Raw genomic sequence first — 20151 nt, 5'->3', positions numbered from 1 at the left:
CCGAGATGTGAAGATGCTGACATGGGTGTTCCCCACACGGCCCAGACAGATCACTTTACAACAGAAACCATGGACAAAGGGCCCTGCCCAAACATACAAAACTGTTCATCAGCTTTTGAGTACCCCACTCTTGAAAGTCAACAGCAGACAAAAGATCACCAAGTATTTGAGGAAAACATCTAACATACTACAACCAGGTTTAAACAAAAGAAAGCAGCTTGGAGGAAGCAGACTATGCCAGAAGAACTTTTAAAAATACACACACACACACACACACACACACACACCAGGCATATCCCCAGAGAAGTAACAGTAAAATTAAAGGATGACAGAAGATATAAAAATACTCAGTAGATGAGGAAATAAAGCTGAAGAAATGTCTTAGGAAGTGGGGAGAGGGGAGAAAAGAAAGAAAAGACAAAAAGAACTAGGAAACTGAAAGAAAAAAAAGAAAGAAAATCAGAGGAAAAGTCTAACATCAAACTACAGGCCTTCCAGAAAGAAGGGAAAACCGAAGGAAGAAAATCACTAACAAAATAATTTCAAGACAATTTCCCAAGACTGAAAGAAATGAGCCTCCAGACTGAAAAGGCCTGTACATCCACGCCAAGGCACAGCATCATGAAATTCCAAGGTTCCTTGGACAAAGAATTTATGGGGAGGAAAAATCAGTAGTAAGATCAAAGATCAGAATGGCTTTGGACTCCTCAACAGCAACTTCAGAAGGTGGAAGGCAAGGGAATATTCTATAGACTTCTATACATAGTCAGCGAGTCAATCAATTGTAATGATAGAGTAAAGGGACTTTCAGACAATCAAGGTGTAAAAAAAGTTTTCCTCTTCTCCACTTTTTCTCAACAAGCTACTAGAACATTTGCTTCACCAAAGTAAGGGAGCAAGCCAAGAAAAATCCTGACTAGGAGATCCACAGAAGCAGGAAGCGAAGGTAACCCCTAGGATGGTGGTGAAGGGCGATCCCCGCATGATGGCGGGGCCCTGGAGAAGGACAGGTCAAAAGGTTCTGGGAGGGCTTCCCTGGTGGCTCAGTGGTAAGGAATCTGCCTGTCAAAGCAGGAGACCCAGGTTTGACCCCTGGTCCGGGAAGATCCCATGTGCTGTGGAGCAAGTGAGCCCATGCGCCACAACTACCAAGCCCGTGCTCTAGAGCCCGCGCCCCACAAGAGAGTCCACCGCATGAGAAGCCCGCACCCCACAACCAAGACTCGACCCACTCACAGCAGCAAGAGAAAGCCCACACGCAGCAACACAGACCCAGTGCAGCCAAAAAATAAATAAATCAAATTACAGGGAACAAAACAAAGGGTTCTGGGAAAGACTTCTTTAGGAAGAAGAATTGGCAGGAGATCTGATGCAACTGATTATCTTGAGGGGAGACTGAGACAACTAGAGAAAAGTTCAAGCTTGAATGACTGCAGAGAAAACAAAATAAACAGAAATGTAACAATTATTAACTCTAGAAAACAAAATGGTGTGTGGGAAAGGAAAAATAATCATGGTATATATATTACATGGCTCAGCTGTGAACAGTGTTTACACAGACATAATAATGTAAACACTGACTATTGATCTAACCAAATTACAACATAACCAGGAAGGGACAGACAGTGTGCATGACTGTAGAAGCAACGAGGGCTAAATCCTCATTTCATAATGAGAAGTCAATAAATAATGCCTAAAACTGAAAGATCGAGTAGGAACAAAAACATGTCAACTAGAGATTGAGAGATAAATTCATGAACTCAAAAAATAATAATAATTTAAAATGTAACTGCTGCTTTAGGAGAACGGGCTATGGCAAGGGGGTGGAGTGTACAGTCAGTAGATAAGTTTTCATAATAAGAATGTATAGAATTACTTGACTCTTTATATACAGATATAACTTGGATAAAAATTTAGAAGAGAGGAAAAAAGTCCAGAGTAAACAGAAAAGCTGGTAGAGATAGGAATACTTTTAAGAACTAAAGTGAATATAAAACAAACAGCTTTAAATGTACATAACATACTTTAAGTACACTAATTACCCAAAAAGGAGCATTCAAAAAACAAAAGAACTTTTAGCTATTAAAAATATAGTTGCAAAAAAAGAGAGCAGACATAATGAGGAAAGAAAATTATTCAACAAATATTAAAGACATTTTTCCCCAAACTGAAGGACGGCACAGTCTTCAGACTAAAGGGGCCTAGTAAGTACTCAGCACAATGAATAACAAAGGAACCATAGCTAGATAACACTTTAGGCAGTTTCAGAAAATCAAGAGAAGAGCCCTAACAAAAACAAGTCACCTGCAAAGGAATGAGACTCAAACGGGCAACCACTGTCTCTTGGACAATACCTGGATGACAGACAGTAGGCTCAACAATGGCCCCCAAAGATATCCACATTCTAACCTCCAGAACCTGAGAATACGTTACCTTACAGGCAAAAGGACTTTATGGGTGTGATTAAATTGAGGATCTGCAACGGGGAGAGTAGCCTGAATTAGCCAGGTGGGCCCAATGGAAACATGAGGTCCTTACCAGAGAGAAGAGGTTAGGGTCAAAATCAGAAAAGCAACGCCTGGTGTGATGGGATCACTGGTACTGAAGATGGAAGGGAGCCATGAGCCAAGGAATGCAGACAGACTCAAGATGCTGGAGAAAGCAAGGAAACAGGAGCTCCCCAAGGATCTCTGGAAGAAGCACAGCCCTGCTGACACCTGGGTTTTAGGACTTCTAACTTCCAGAAACATGAGATAACAATCTGTGCTGTTTTAAGCCACCAAGCTTGTGGGAATTTCTGGCAGTAACAAGAGGAAATTCATACAGGGCAGTACTTTCAAGTTCTAAGACAAAGTAATTTTCAATCCAGAAATGTATACCCCATCCATTAAGAACATCTCAATGATGAATGAGAGCAGAGTATTTTTAAATCTAGGAGAAATCAGATAATTGACTCCCCATGAATATTTGGCAACAAATTGACAAACTGAGATCCAGTAAGTTCCCTTACATACAAGCATTCCAGTTACAAACTTCCACAGATGCAAAGGTTAGCCCCTGTGCGCCAGCTGCTGTGCTGTGCATGTGTGAGCAGTCCGACGTCTGACTCTTTGCGACCCCACAGACTGTAGCCTGCCTGGCTCCTCCGTCCATGGGTTTCCCAGGCAAGAATACTGGAGTGGGTTGCCATTTCCTCCTCCAGGGGATCTTCACGACCCAGGGGTTAAATCTGCATCTCTTGGATCTCCTGCATTAGCAGGGGAATTGTTTTACCACTGCGCCACCTGGGAAATCCGTGTTGTACTGTACTACTGTACTTTTCAAGGTACCATCCTATAAGATTAAAAATGCTTTCATTTTTATTTTTTACATATTATTTACGTGAAAAGTATTATAAACTTATTACAATACAGTATTATATAGCCGACTGTGTTAGCTGGGTACCTAGGCTAAGTCTGTTGGAACCAAACTTGTATGTATGTAGGGGACTTACTATACAGGAATACAAGAGAGCCAGAAAAGAGCTCCACCCTAGAAGAGCAAGGAAAGGAAGTCCCAAGAGGATCCAGCACACTGGTCCCAGAGAACAACCCACACAAACTGGGAAAGTGTAGGAGGAGAGACAGCATGATCGGGGAGAAGTAACTGAGACAATAAAACCAAGCTGAAAGCGGGGGGGTGGGGGAAGGAAATATATAGAGACCTAGAGAAAAAATGATATAATAAACAGTCCAAATGTGAAGCAAACTAAAATAAAGCATGATTATAAGCACCTGATGGAGGGTTACAAAAGATCTACTTGAACTACAAACTTGTGCAACTAGGAACGCTCTCCTTTGCACAGCTGGGGAGGCAGGCCTCTGAACAAACAGGAATGAATAAGTGATGTTCCAGTTCTTCACCGCTCTATTTACAGGATAGTAACACATTGTAAATGCTGCTTATTGCCAAAAAAAGGCAAATGCTGTTTATTTTCAACTCCTAGGTTCAACCTATGGGTGGTGGTGGTTTAGTTGCTAAGTTGTGTCCGACTCTTGCAACTCCATGTCTGTAGCCTGCTGGGCTCCTCTGTCCATGCGATTCTCCAGGCAAGAATACTGGAGTGGGTTGCCATTTCCTTCTCCAGGGAATCTTCCCAAACCCGGAATCGAAACCAGGTCTCCTGCATTGCAGGCAGATTCTTTACTGACTGAGCTAGAGCACAGAAACCGTGGTTGCATGGCAGAATGCAAAGGGGCTGTGGAAAAAGGATGGGATGACTACCTCATACCCTCTCCTCAAAACTGCTACCACCTCCTCCTCTATTACTCACTTGCAATTTACGACCTTGGTTTCTTTTTCAAAGAAAATAGAACCACCGACGGAAGAGAATTTTCAGACTTCTAACTATCTTTGCCTATTTATATACTGTCTTCCCACCCGTCACTACACTTAGAGTGCCCCCATTCTCATGCCCTCGTCCATCTCACTTACCTCCTTAAGGACACTGCTACAGCAGCTGTCCCTCCCCTGCCTCATCAATTCACCCTCTGCACAGCGCTTTTTTTTTTAGCTGCGCTGGGTCTCCACTGCTGTGCATGAGCTTTCTCAAGCTGCAGCAGGTGGTGGCCACTCTCTAGCTGTGGGCTTCTCCTGTTACGGAGCATGGGCTCAGTAATTGTGGCATGTGGGCTTAGTTGTCCTGCAGCATGTGGAATCTGCCTGGACCAGGGATCGAACCCCTGACTCCTGCATTAGCAGGTGGATTCTTAACCACTGGCCACCAGGGAGGTGCTGCATCGTTCTTACCAATATACCAACATGCTGTTATTCCTCCCATCTCAAAAACAAAACATCTCTCTTGACTCCACATCCTTCTCCATCCAATGTCCCATTTCTCTGCTCCCCTCTAAAGTTACATTCCTAGAAAGAGCTGTCTATACTCACTATCTCAGATTCCTTTTTCCTGTCCTCTCACAAATGCATCCCAGTCAAGCCTGTATCCCTCCAATCCCACCAAAACTGCTCATCAAGGTCACAGACGGCCACCGTGTTGCTAAGTGACATGGTCAATGCTTAATCCTCGTCTTAACCTGTCAGTAGCATTCTAATCTTTCATACCAAAGGATAAAGAAATAGATATAAACAAGTTATTTAATATTATAAAAGGAAAATGAAATAGAATGAGACTGAACATAAGGCAAAGGACTGTTGTCTTCCTGAATGTTTCCGTTTACCATATTCACGTATCATTTTAATCTGAAGATTTGAGCATAGGTGTTAAGGACTTCCCTGGTGGTCCCTTCCAATGCAGGGGGTGAGGGTTCCATCCCTGGTCAGGGAGCTAAGATTCCACATGCATCACAACCAAAAAAACCAAAACATAAAACAGCAGCAGTGTTGCAACAAGTTCAACGAAGATTTTTTAAATGGTCCACATTAAAAAAAAAAGAATAAATGTCAGGACATAAATAATAATAACAGAGTAGTATCTTATGCAGTGGCTGGGTTCTAAAGTCCGAGCATATATATTTGAAATGGATAACCAACAAGGACCTTCTGTACAGCACAGGGAACTCTGCTCAGTGTTATGTACCAGCCTGGATGGGAAGGGGGTTTTCGGGAGAATGGATGCATGTGTATGTATAGCTGAGTCCCTTTCCTGCTCCCCTGACATAATACTGTCAATTAGCTCTACCCAAATACAAAATAAAAAGTTCAAAGTTTGAAAATAAATAAAGAAAAATAAAGTCTGGGCATAAAGCCAAAATCAAGTTCTCACAAAACTACTTTACAAATTCCTAAAACTGCCCAGGAAGTACACCACCACAGTCTCTCTCCAAGTTCAACATGGTCGGTTTCTCCCCTCAAACACGACAGCCGCTTCGTCCATTAAACACAGGACGATTACATTTGGGGACCATGCTGGATGAAGCCTGCAGGCTGCAACTGTAACCACTAGACTTGCAGTCTGTCTGACAAGATGCTCACTGGAAAGGTACCCGAACAAATAACTGCAGGGGCCAAAGACTCCAGCTGCCACCCACACTTCCTCCAGCTCGCTGAGTAAGGCAGCTAGAAGAACCACACGCACTACTTAAGCGGCTCCTCTCTCCCTTTTTCTTCTGGTCAGGCAAATATGGTTAAAAGTGAGTTCATGAAATGTCCATACAAAGAGGCTGTGACATACACGGACATGTCCGACTTCACCGTGAATCCAGTGGATGAGGTAACTCTACTGCATGTGTTACATCACTGCCACTACTACAACTACAACTACTAGTACTTACTACGACTACTACTAACTACTAGTACTTACTACGACTACTACTAACTACTAGTACTTACTATGACTTCTACTAACTACGACCACCAACACTACCAGTTCAGGTTGCTTCCTTATCTAGCTACTCATTACTATTAAAGATTGTTTCTAGGGCTGAAGACAACCCTAATTCCCCAAACCCACAACATTAAAACAAATGTTCTGACCTGCCTGGCTGCAGCAGTTTTTCAAGCTTCCATAGCTCCACGCGCCACGTAGGGCTCATCTTTTCAGGGTGGGTGGAATCATGGCGTTTGAATCTAACACTCCGCTTGGTTTCCGACTTGGTCGCTTTGGAAAAGCACCAGCTCTGCTGACCCCACTTGACTCTCTACATAGTATAAATGCCTAATGAACCACATTGGACAAATTAGGGAGCAGCCTAATAGGGACCAAAAGTCTTCCTATGTAGAACTCATTCCCTAAGAAACACACCAAAAACAGCATAGATTTCAAAGCTAGGTCAACAGGTATTGTGTAAATATTAAACAGAATGTTATCAAGAAATGACTGCCTTCATTTCTCACCTAGAGTTTGGGAAAAATAAGAGGATCAATAATACTCTGTGGCAGCAGGACTAGAGGAAAACAGCTGTTACAGATGAGAACTTAAATGGTTACAATTCTTCTAAAGGCCAATTTGGCTGTATCTTCCAAAAGCCTGAAAAAGAAACAGAAGTACAATCCCTTTGTCCCAGCAATCCAATTTACAGGAATGCAGATCTATGCTGCCCAATACCGTATTCACTTTCACATCTGGCTACTGAGCACTCAAAATGTGGTTAGTCCAATTCAAGATGAGCTGTAAATGCAGAATACACTTTGAATTTCAAAGACCTGACATAAAAAGTACATATGTAAGGTATCTATCTCATTAATATTTATATATCGACTATATGTTAACTCACATTTTTAATATACTCCATTAAATAAAATATGCTACAGAAACTAATTTTACCTGTTTCTTTTCACTCTTTCTTAAAATTTGATTACTAGGAAATTTGAAATTATGTATGTGACTAGCACTATATTTATATTGGACAGTACTACTTTTAGACAAAATGCACAAATATGTATGTACAAGGGTGTTTATCAAAGCATGCTTTATCAAAGTGAAAGACTAAAATAAACCTGAGCATCCATCAATACGGATCTGCTAAATAAACTGCAATAAATCTATTAAATGGAATACTCTATAGCCATTGAAAATGCTGATATACATCGAAATACAGTGACACGAAATAATATATTAAGTAGAAAAAATAAGCTTATAAAACAGTACATAAGATTTTATGTTTGTTTTTTAAAAGTGTGTGTGTGTGTGTGTGTGTGTGAGCACAGAAAAAGGTTTGAAAGGATATTCATCAAAATGACAACCATGGTTACCTCTGGGCGGTAAGATTACAGGTAATCCTTATTTTCTTCTTTATGCTTTTAAGTATTTTCTGAATTTTTGAAGTAGGCATGACATAATTATATAATTAGAACAGTAAAGCTATTTTTTAAAGAATGATAGCCATCAGCTGAAACAAAAAGATCAATCTTCCTCACACCAGCTTGGCTAGATGAAGTCTGAGGTAATAAGGGTCCTTAATCCTACCCAGCACTACACTTGGAGAAGCTTAAGGGTGCCTTCCTCCTAAGCAATACTTAAACCCATCCCAAGTAATTAAGAGTGTTCCAGGGTTCTACAGATCATTCATGAGAACTCTGCCATGAACCCATAAAGTGTTAATTGAGAGAACACTGAAATAGATGTTCACGGATTTGTCACCTAAGGCAACTAAGTAATTAACAAGGGGGGAATTTCGCTGACAATACTGGTTGCCTATGGGACAGGGAACTGGGTGGCAGGGGTATGGGGTGGAAAGGACGATTTTTTCTATAGCGTCATTAGTGTCTTTTGAATTTTGAGCCATGTGAATGCAATGCCTACTTAAAAATAAATATAATTTATAAAAACCAAAACAGAACCTTATTTATCAAGATTCCAATTGCGATGACTTACTCAAAATTTTAAAAGTTGTTCTTTAAGGTGTCTATTAGTGCTGTGGTCAAATTGGCATTAAAATATTTAGTCTATTCAAGTCAAAATAGTTGATGGGCCCAGGGAAGGGCCACAGAGAGATATGAGGGTGAACATGAACTAGAAGATGGGAAGGATGGGAACTGGAAAGACAGGGCGGAGCAGGGCAAAGAAAATTTAATTTACTAATAGTGGAATTTGTTGTCATACTCGTAAGCAAGTGAAAAAAAAACTCAACATTTCCTCTATATTTATATCATGTTATACTGTGTTCTTGCGGGGGGCGGGGTGGGGGGCGGTTTGCTTACAGGAAATATCAAAATGTCAACCACTGTTTCTATTAAAGGTCTTTAATGATATTGCATTTTGGACCTGTAATGAAACATGGTGCTCACTGCAGTCTGTAATGCATCTCATTAAATACATTAATAACATGCATTTCGCTAAAAGGTCAACTTATTACGGCTGAAGTTTGGCTTTCCTGTAATCACTTCATCTAAAGCTACAGCGCAAACTCTGGAAAAGACAGGAGAGCGCCTGTTACAGGAATGCTCTCTCAGTTCCCTCTCCATCCAAACCGGCTGTGCTTAATTAAGAAATCACCATTAGCGTTTTTGTGTGGGATAATGGTATTGTGATTTTTTTTAAAATCCTTTTCTCTCAGAGACTATGCTGATTCCCTGATACAATGACAGACTGTCTGGTATTTGCTTCAAAATTAAGCAGAAATACAAGAAAAGTTAGTTTAAGCAGATGAAATAAGATGGGCCATGAGTTGATTATTGCTTAACTGGTAATGGTGTATAAGTTCTCTGTACGTACAACTCTCTCTACTTTTATATAGGTTTGATATATTCCATAATGAAAAGTTTTAGATATACTCATGCTGGAGGTTTCCTTAAGTATCTTGCCTTCTTCTTTATATATTGTTGCCACCAACATAAAGGAACCATCTCCTAATGCTACAGATAGAAGTTTTTATTTATTTTTTTTTCTTCTTTTTTAATAATTTTTATTGGACTGTAGTTGATTTACAATGTTGGGTAAGTTTCAGGTTATGACAAAGTGAATCAATTATACATATACATATGTCCACTCAATGGGACTCAATTACAGAGTATCAAGTAGAGTTCCTATGCTATACAGTGAGTGAGTGAGTAAAGTCGCTCATCATGTCAGACTCTTTGCGACCCCATGGACTGTAGCCTACCAGGCTCCTCCCTCCATGGGATTCTCCAGGCAAGAGTACTGGAGTGGGCTGCCACCTCCCTCTCCATGGGATCCTCCCAACCCAGGGACCAAACCCAGGCCCCCCGCATCCCAGGCAAACGCCCTAACCTCCGAGCCACCAGTAGGTCCCTATTAATTATCTTTTTTTATATTGTTATTGTTCAGTCATTCAGTCATGTCCGACTCTTTGCAACCCCATGGACTGCAGCATGCCAGGCTTCCTGTCCTTCACTATCTCCCAGAGTTTGCTCAAACTCCTATCCATTGAGTTGCTCAGATGGTAAAGAATCTGCCTGCAATGCTGGAGACCCGGGCCTGATCCCTGGATTGGGAAGATCCCCCGGAGAAGGGAATGGCCACCCACTCCAGTATTCCTACCTGGAGAATCCCATAGATATTTGTCTTTTTTTTTTTTATTTTATTTTTAAACTTTACAATATTGTATTAGTTTTGCCAAATATCGAAATGAGTCCGCCACAGGTATACCTGTGTTCCCCATCCTGAACCCTCCTCCCTCCCCATACCCAGAAGTTTTTAAAAGAAAATCGGAGAGAAAAAGCTCATCTATTTAAAGAAATGGTTCTGTGCATGGAAAATCTCTTAATTTTGATATGGTTACTTCATGACTTACCACTTGCTAAGTTGCTTCAGTCGTGTCCGACTCTGTGCAACCCCATAGACGGCAGCCCACCAGGCTCCGCTGTCCCTGGGATTCTCCAGGCAAGAACACTGGAGTGGGTTGCCATTTCCTTCTCCAATGCATGAAAGTGAAAAGTGAAAGTGAAGTCGCTCAGTCATGTCTGACTCTTAGCGACCCCATGGACTGCAGCCTACCAGGCTCCTCAGTCCATGGGATTTGCCAGGCAAGAGTACTGGCGTGGGATGTAACTACAAACATATCCCCCAAAAATGCCTCTGAAATTATTTCACAGCAAGAGTTATAATCACTAAATGTAATACCAGCGTGATTGGGGACCAAGAGCACTGAGGAAGAAAGGAGAGATATGCTTAGTTTCTGAAAAGTAGAGTTCAAGGTGCTTACGGTACAAAGGCACGCTGCTCAGGACTTGACTTTGGCTTAAATACAGCTGGAAGTCCGCTCTGTTTTAGAGAATGTTGTTAAGACTATGAGAGTAAATGACCGGGCCGTGGAGAGAATACGCCAAGAAAACACAGCCTAAGAAGAAGATCCTAAATGTGGTGAAACTGACACTGAGAGGATAAAAGAAGAGGCTGAGATGAGAAAGGATCAGAAACACAGGAGAACCCACACATCATGTGGAAGCACCAAAACCAAAGGGCAATAATTTCAAGGAAAGGGTGAATGCTCCAGGGAGGTAGTAACTGGGCTTGGCAATAAAGAAATCTCTGATCACTTTTTCTTAAGTCATAGGAGGCCGAGGCTGAATTGTAAGTATCACAGTAGAATAGAACACTACTCATTTTCAAGAACAAATGGTTCATTTAAATTATATAAGGGGGACTTTCCTGCTGGTCCAGTGGCTAAGACTCCTTGCTCCCAATGCAGGGGGTCCTGGGTTCAATCCCTGATCAGGAAATTAAGATCCCACACACCTCAACTAAGACCGAGCACAGCCAAATAAATAAATAAAAATATAAAAAATAAATTGTATAGGGAATTCGAACACTGGTAAAAAGTCAAAAAACACTGAAGGGACTTCCCTGGTGGTCCAGTGAATCTGCCTGGCAATGCAGGGGACATGGGTTTGATCCCTGGTCAGGGAACCAAGATTCCACATGTCACAGAGCAACTGGGCCCACGCACTGCAACTACTGAGCCCCCACGCCAAAAGTCGGTGCACTGCAAGGAAAGATCCTGGGTATTGCAATTAAGACCCAAGGCAACCAAATATACTAAAAAAAAAAACACTGGAGACAGTAGGGATGACGGTTAGTTACACTGATAACCACTATTCAGAGGGCTGAACACTGCCAGACAACTCTTTCTGCAGAAAAAAGAGAATATGTGTACCTAACATTCGTGGTGTGCAGTGTGCCAGACACTGTGCTAATGCTTGATATCGATCATGTTCTTTAATCCTCACAATCATATTATCCCCATCTGACTGTGAAGTTAAGTAACTTGCTCAAGGTCACTCAGCTAATCCACTGCTGAGATGGAATCTAAACCCAGGCAGTCTGACCTTACTGGAAGACCAACCAAATTGAAAAGAGATTTAATTAAAGAAAATAAGTTCCAGGGTTTGTTTTGGGGTCAGTACAAATTCAGCCAATGTTCCACACCAGCTATATATATATATATATATATATATACATACACACATATATATATATATAAAACACAGTATAAATTGTTCATCCAGAGTAACATAACCAAGAAGTTTTTCTTAAACTCTGTTCACAGAATAGGGAAACACACAAATATTATACAGTCATAAAGGTAAAAACAAAAATTAGCTACCCTTCAGATGCATAGCAATTCTGGTAATTAGAAAACTCTCCTAGATAACTAATAAGCACCTACTGTGGAGCACAGGGAACTCTAATCAATACTCCATAATATATGGGAAAAGATCTAAAAAAGAGTGGATATATGTCTATGTATAACTGATTCATTTTGTTGTACACATGAAACTAAAACAACAGTGTAAATCAACTATACTCTAATAAAAATTAAAAAAAGAAAACTCTCCACCCTCCCATCTTAGACTATGTGATACCAAACAAATATTCCTTTCTTCTCCCTTCTCCTCTGCAACCCATTCAGTCAGGTTGACAGACATCTGTTAGATTAACTAGAATGCACCAATGAGGCAAAGAAGCAATTGGTTAAGTAGGAAAAGAGACAGGTTAAAAAGACTTGAACTGTTGCAAAAATAAAAGTTACACAACAGTAAAATAGCTAAACAAACTAAACTGCATCCAAGAGTAAGAATGTGTCCCTTAAACCAAGCACTGACTAACCCTTAAAACACCTACATTTTGAGATGAATCCCAAAAAGGGGGGTGGGGAGAGGGTTGGCTCAAGCAAGAAGAGTAATGAGTAACAAAACGGAAAAAGCTTCATTAGGAAACATTGAAGACATTTAATCTAGAGCAGTTGAGGTCTCCTTCCAAATTTCCATACGGGAAATTAGGGCACTAGGGCATTAAAAATAGCAAAGAAATGCTCCAAAAACCTCAAAAATGCTAGAAACCATCAAGCTATCATTTATTTGAGGGAGGAAGGGGGGAAGAGTTGGGAAGCCGCTTACAAAAGACCCACCCTCACAGTATCTGCAGGTTCCTGACTTCAAGTGTGGCAGGACACAATCTGAAGACTGGCCGCTTGGAAGTCATTCCCCACTAAACGCGGTAGTCCCCGCTGAGAAAGATGCACAGGACTCCTACCCTAGAAATCCTACACTTTTATCTGGAACAGTTTAAGGTGACTCTACCAAGAGGCAGACACCAAATCAGATGTCCTCCTCAGGACCCTTCTCATTCAAACTCCATGATATTATAAAAACAAGCTGGAAAGAGCAAATGACAACAATAAGCCTCAAGACTTCCCTGGTTGTCCTGTGGCTCAGACCCTGTACTCCCAATGCAGGGGGCCCAGGTTCAATCCCTGGTCAGGGAACTAGATCTCACATGCCACAACCAAGAGTTCGCATGCCGCAAGTAAAAATCTTACCTGCCACTACCAAAAATCCTGCATGCCACAACCAAGACCCAGCACAGCCAAATCAATCAATATTTAAAAAAAACAAAAACAAAAAAACCCACTAAGTCTCAGCCTACAAACAAGGGATGGCAATCCCAGCAGCCCGTACCTTGCTCAGCCCCAGTCCTCAGTGCCGCTGGGCACACAAGCACACTGCAGGCGGCTCCTAGACTGGAAGGCAGAAAAGGCTGGAGGAGTCTGTCTCTGCCAGGCGGGATCTGGCTATGTAACTATGGCCTTTGGTTCTCTCATCTGGAAAATAATTGCTAAACTCCTTTTCTAAAATTCTGGGACTTCACAGACCAGCAGTTCTTTACAACTTTTTCCTCCTTCTGTGGTCCCTACCTTCTCCTCACTCTATGCAACTCAGAGGAAGACAGAAGTAAGGTCATCTCTGTATGTTGTTCTAGAAACTACCCAACAAAGCAAGGCATCCTTTAAGCACATGACATACAACTTAAACCAACTGAGTTTAGTCACTTACTGTCTCCCTTTCGTTTTGTACCAGCAGGTTCTCTCTGAGCATTAAAAGAGTAACTCAGGGATTTTTCTCAAGGTTTGGTAGCTACAACTCTGCCCTCCCGGTGCAGGGTTCCCAGGTCCAAACCCTGGTCAGGGAACTGGATTACACATGCTGCAGCCAAGAGTTCTCACACCACTACTGAAGCACCCAGCATGGCACAACAAAGATCGAAGATCCTGTGTGTCCCAACTAAGACCCAACACAGTCAAATAAATAAACATTTAAAAAAACAAAAAACCTAAAGATTTTAAAATAAAAATTTTTTAAAATAACTCAAAACCAAGGGGAGGGGGAGGGCATGTGAGATCTGGGGTAGAAATAAGGAGAATAGACAGAACTCCATCTGTCTTGATCAAAATTGCCTTCATTTGACAAAAGGGTTATACTGTTATCTTTTTTAATTTAAAAATCACTATGTTACATCATCACTAAAGCCAAGTCTTCTCAACTCTGTGGTGCTGTGAATACAATCACAGTAGATCCCAATGAACCCCCGGGGTTCTGCGCATCCCAGTGCAGCATGAGTACTCTTACTGTTTTTCAGGGCGCTGGCAAATTCTGGGCCACCTTTGTCCTTGAAGACAGGGAAAACATCTGGTTGAGGAAGCTGATTGGTGGTCAGCAGAGCCTTTTGCAGCTTTATCCTTCCTTCCAAGAGCTGGTCCCACAGTGCTGAGACAGAAAATAGAATTCCATTTCTCAGTTATAAAATCTTCCTGAGGTGGGGAGTAGGGGAGGGACCGGAAATCAAAACAGCCTCTAAACAGCACGGCTTTATCAGTTTCATGCGATGGAAACGCTGTTTATTACAGGAAATAAATCCAGTATCTGGACGCATGAGATATCTGGATAAATCCAGTATCTTGACTTGCTACATGAGAGAAAGGATGCGACAGCCCAACGAGAGAAGATGCCCATCTCCTCAACCTTCCTCAGCCGCCTGAAGTAGTAGGGCAGAGCCAGCGAAGCAGGTGAGGGTAGCAGGGGTGGGCCAAGCACAGGGGAATGGTGCTTTAGGCCTCTAGGTAAGTGGGGCACGTCACCAACGAACTGGCAGGACACAAGACACAGGAGACAGCAAAGGCTTCCCTGGTGGCTCAAACGGTAAAGAATCTGCCTGAAGTGCAGGAGACATGGGTTGGATCCCTGGGTCGGGAAGATCCCCTGGAGAAGGCAATGACTACGCACTCCAGTATTCTTGCCTAGAGAATTACATGGACAAAGGGGCCTGGTGGGTTACGGTCAACGGAGTCACAAAGAGTTGGACACGACTGAGTGACTAACACACACACACATACACACACACAAGGGAGAGAGCAAACTGCCTAAAACAAACAGACAAACAAAACGGAGAGCAAATGCAGACACTCTGAAAAACAAGCAGTGTACAAACCTATCTGATTCTTCACAGCTCGGCCTTTCTCCACCTCCTCGGAAACTCTGACCTCAGAGAAGGTCATCACCACCCCGTCGTCCTCACTGGCCCTGGCTTCGGCCTTGTCTTCCTCACTCGCATCTTCAGAGTCTTCCTCACTTTCCCCTTCTTCCATACCACTCTCCTCCTCGTCTTCCTCTTCCTCCTCACTGCTACCAAGGTCGTCCATTCCCTCAGTAAATTTTTCAAAGTCACTGATGCTCTGGACACTGAAGCCCGACGATGTCTGTGAGTGACTCCCGCTCCTCTTCTTCCAGGCCAGGCTGCTGTCCCCCTCGTCCCCGCCCTCCTGATCCTCAGCACTCATGGCTTCCTCATCGGACTCCTCCAGGCCCAGGCCCTCTGAATCTCCATCTGCAGACCCGTCCTCATCAGATATTTCTTTATCTAAACGAGGGAGGGAAAAGGAAAATCTTGAAACAAATACTTGGCCATTTCTTTTGTTTCACCTAAAGGATTATGGCACCTGTCCAAAAAAAAAAGTATTACCATACTCAGTGCAACTCAATAGCACAATCCCTATCACACTAGTGATGCTTATTATTAAATACTTACTAAGCACCTATTATGAACCAGCCGTGGATAAAAACTAGAGACTGACAAATAGAATGCAGTATCTGTGGGGAGGGGTTCACAGTCTGCTAGGAGTGGTAGATACAACCAACAACCGCGCTGCAGTGTCGTTAGTATAGTGAGAGATGGCTTCAGGTGAAAGATACCTTATAGCTTTACTTATTAAGCATAAGTAGCAGCTCATCAGACGGAGAAAGGGGAAGGAAAGGAAAAGCAGCAGAGACAAAGGTCCAGCACACAAAAGTGTCCTGAGGGAATTCCACGGGGAGCCACTGCTTGCAAGCCTGCCTGCCAACGCAGGGGACAAGTGTTCGACCCCTGGTTCAGAAGATTCCACATGCTGTTTGGTGCAAAGGGCAACTAAGCCTGTGCGCGCAACTACTGAAGCCCGTGCATTGTAGAGCTTGCTCTGCAACAAGAGATGCTACTGCAACGAGAAGTCCATGCACTGCAACTAAAGAAAGCCTACATGGAGCTACACAGACCCAGCACAGCCAAAAATTAACTAATTTTTTTTTTTTAAGTACACTGAGGTGCAGGATGCTAGGATATGAGCTCAGAGAGTTATTCAGGGTTTTTTGGTTTTAATTTGAGGCTATGCCATGCAGCATGCAGGGCTTCCCAGGTGGTGCTAGTGGTAAAGAACCCACCAGCCAAATGCAGGAGAGGTAAGAGACGTGGGTACGATCCCTGGGTTGGGAAGATCCCCTGAAGGACATGGCAACCCACTTCAGGATTCTTGACTGGAGAATTCCACGGACAGAGAAGGCTACAGTCTATAGGGTCGCATAGAATCAGACACGACTGAAGCGACTTAGCACGAACACATGCAGTATGCTAGTTCCCTGACCAGGGAGCCACCCGTGCCCCCTGCAACAGAAGTGCAGAGTCTTAACCACTGGACCTCCAGAGAAGTCCCGCCAGGAGGGGTTTTGTCTTCCATGGGAAGGTGTCTAAACTTGATCCTTCAGTAAATGGAATATTAGTTATGGCTTCTGATTTTACTTATAGAAAAATCTGAATTATATTATAGAAATTAAATTATAGAAAAAATTACTTTTACTTCTGATATTTACAGGTCTTTCTGTATCATCATTGATCATCCAATCTCTTTCAGTGCAGAACACAAAGGTCCCACATACGGGAAGCATAATTGTACAGGGGCCTGTTACCAATAACTTTCTTCATAAAACAAAGATTTTATGAAAACATAATAGATCTTAAGTACTTCTTTAAGTGAATATCAGATATACTTTAATATATAGACTCAAGACACAGAAGGCTGTGAAAACTATACAGTTCCAAATAGTAAAGAGAAATAATCCTTTAAGTTCTTTACATGTATGATAGTAGTTTAAAGTATAGATCTTAGAGTCAGACTAACTTATTTGAGTTCTGGGCTGCACTTACTAGATATATGACCTTGCATAAGTTATGTAACACATATGCCCCTCAATTTCCTTATCTGCAAAATGGGGATAAACAGTAGCAACCTCACAGGGCTGCTGGGAAGATTAAACAAGATGATCATGTACCCAGAACTGTTTCAAGGCCTAAATCAGGGATATCAGAGCATGACTGATTACTTCTTTCATATTATCTGTGGGTTCTCAACATGGTCCCTCTGACCTCTCTACAGGAAAACGAATAGCATCCACTCACGAATCACCACATCCAGCCCCCTTCTCCCACTCAGAGAAACTCACAATCTTTAAAACTATAAGCCCACATCCTCCTAACTCTTGCAGGGAACAGGGAAGGGTTATGAAAGTTTTACAATGGCAAAGAAATGAGTGTCACAATATTACCCAGTGACTCAATGCAAGACTTGACAAACCAAAGGAAAATCTATGAGTAGCATGCTCATCAGACACAATGCTTTTTCAACACATGCGTGTGTGTGTGTGTGTGTGCTAAGTTGCTTCAAGTCATGTCCGACTCTGTGTAACTCCATGGACTACATACAGCCTGCCAGGCTCCTCATTCCACTGGATTCTCCAGGCAAGAATACTGGGGTGGGTTGTCATGCCCTTCTCCAGGGATCTTCCTGATCCAGGAATCAAACCCACGTCTCTTACGTCTCCTGCATTGGCAGGCGGATTCTTTACTACTAGTGCCACCTTGGAAGCCCAACACATAGCCCTCTCCAAAATCTAAATACGGAAGGCCTTCTCTGTCACTCCATTTCAGGGTGAACCATTAGTGTAAACATTAGGAATAGAGCAACTTAATAGCTCTAGGCTTTAGATTCCTTACAAAGTGAAATTAAGTACTTCAGAGGGCCATTTCTAATGCCGAATCAATGACAGTAAGTGGGGGCATCCTAAGACAGTGGCTGTGCAGTGGTCACCCAAAAGAAAAAAAGATTTAACCCCCCAAAATTAGGAAAGACATGCAAGTAGGTCTACTCACCAGATGAGCCTGACAGAGTCTGCTCCCAATGGTCTTCCTTCCAAGCTTTTCTAGACGTGGTCTTGCCAGAATATCTCTTGTCTGTGTCCAAGAGGGAAGCTGATGCCAGCTTTCGAATGCTACCCACCGCCTGAAAATCACCTTCCCCATCTTCCCCTTCATCAAACCTGTCAATCACTTTGGCAGCAGTGGCTGTGGGGGGAGGGGGAAAAGTAATCAGAACCTCCTGGTTAGAACCAACTTTAAGGGCGACCCTGTTCAACCCTTTAAATTCATGCTTGAAAGTCCTCTGCAAAATCCCCACCAACTTCTGAGAACAGGGACCTCACTACCTCCAGACTACTCACACTACCTTGCTACTATTCCTGAACAGAAAGCCGACTCTCTGCATCTACTAGAAAGATATATTTCCAGGCCTTGGAACACAGAAAACTAAGTCTAAATTCCTCCTCCACACGCGACAGTCACTCAGATATTTCAAGTCAGCCATCATCATGTTGTATCCTACTCCAGCCCATGCCTCAGGAGTTTTCTTTGCTTATCCAGGCTAAACAACCTCAGTTCCTTCAACTGATTATTCCTAAGAAACGGTCCAGCACTCTCATTTATCCCTCTGTATTCTCCCTTCCTCGCATTTCTCGGACTCAAGCCTAAAGCAGGATTACTCTCAACTAGACTTTGAACAGCAGCTTACAGAAGGGCTGCCTTATTCGTCAACCACTAAGCAAGCGTGTTGAGGCCTGAAAAGGCTTAAGGGGCACCACGGACGCCTACTTCTTCCTTCAATCCTCCAAGTAAGTTATCAGAGGCAGGCAGTTTGTTTTTTTAAAAGAATGAAACTTCCTTCTCCTCATTTCTAATGCGATGCCAGTAAGGGCATCCTGAAAGATGACTACCAACCCGAGGCCAACCTGGCTGTCCGCCACAGCCCTGGATCAACAGTTAACCCAAGCCCGAGTGCTCCAGGCGCCCCGCCCACCCGAGCACGAAGTCCAGAAAACACATCAGGAGAATCCCGACGCTCTCCTCCCCGAGTCCCAGGGGGCCCCCCTTCCCGGGAAACAGTTTTCCTCTGAGCAGGGGGAAAGGAGGGTAGGCTGAGCGGCAAGGCCCAGCCGCCGGCCCCTCACGCGCCCCCCAAGTCCTCCCGGGGCCAGGCCCGCCGCTCCGCACGTGGCCTTGCCCGAGTCAGGCCTCACCCTCCTCCGGGTCGGCCTCAGGATCCGCCTCGCGCGGTCGCGGGTTCAACAACTGCTCCAGCTGCAGCGCCAGGGACTGCGGTCCCGCCATGGTCATCAAGGCCTCGCCCGGCGCCGCGCTCGTGAACGTCGCTCTCTGCCTGCTGAGTCCTCTCGCCTGAGAGACGGATCCCCGCGCACCGTCAGGGACGCGCCGAGCCGCACGCCCGGCTCCGGGTCGCCAACTTCCGGGAGGCTCTCGGGAGGGGGCGGGGCTTGCGTCACTACGGGCGTTGCTAGGACGGAGGCGCACGCGCCCGGAAGGCTGCCGCGTGTGGGTGTGCGCCTGCGCCGAGGGGCGGGGGGAGGGGAGGGGTTGGGCCGCGCGGGAGCGCGCAAGGGCACGTGGCTGCCGCTGGCCCAGAGCCGAGACTCTGTGAAGCGCTGCTTGCGTCCTCTTGCGTAAAGTATGCCTCGAGATTTGTCCGAGATTTGCTTGGGAATAAAGTGTAGTGTAGCCATGACCTGCGGTGACTGATTTGGAAAACAGGAGGAGTAAAGGGTAAGCGTCTCGAGCCTCACGTGTACTTTAGGGCAAGCACAGATTGGGATCCAGAGCAGGTTTGGCATTTCACAATGTGGAGGAGTCTGGGGCCCGGCGCACGCCTCTGACCCACCGGTAGTCCTGATTTGGAAATCCTACCTAAGGGATGGGCATGTGTTAAGTGTGCGGTGGACTGCTGGCATCTTTATTAATAGGAATAATTATTACAGAAAGTGCTA

General features: G+C 43.7%; 1 protein-coding gene across 2 annotated transcripts in view; it reads right to left on the bottom strand.

Annotated features, from left to right (window-relative positions):
- The window catches only part of AATF (apoptosis antagonizing transcription factor), a 108058-nt gene extending 88440 nt beyond the window's left edge, over window positions 1-19618 (bottom strand). For both annotated transcript variants that reach the window (XM_002695618.7, XM_005220045.5), the window contains exons 1-4: window positions 19390-19618; window positions 18191-18382; window positions 15164-15592; window positions 14305-14442 (exon numbers count right to left, since the gene is read on the bottom strand). In XM_002695618.7, the coding sequence (XP_002695664.3) occupies window positions 14305-14442; window positions 15164-15592; window positions 18191-18382; window positions 19390-19486 (856 nt within the window). In that variant the 5' untranslated portion in view covers window positions 19487-19618. The remainder of the gene's footprint in view (window positions 1-14304; window positions 14443-15163; window positions 15593-18190; window positions 18383-19389) is intronic.
- Window positions 19619-20151: the final 533 nt, after the last annotated feature.

This window comes from Bos taurus, chromosome 19, assembly GCF_002263795.3.
Source record: "Bos taurus isolate L1 Dominette 01449 registration number 42190680 breed Hereford chromosome 19, ARS-UCD2.0, whole genome shotgun sequence".
Taxonomy (NCBI): Eukaryota; Metazoa; Chordata; class Mammalia; order Artiodactyla; family Bovidae; genus Bos; species Bos taurus.
This window is presented reverse-complemented; position numbering and strand designations above follow the sequence as displayed.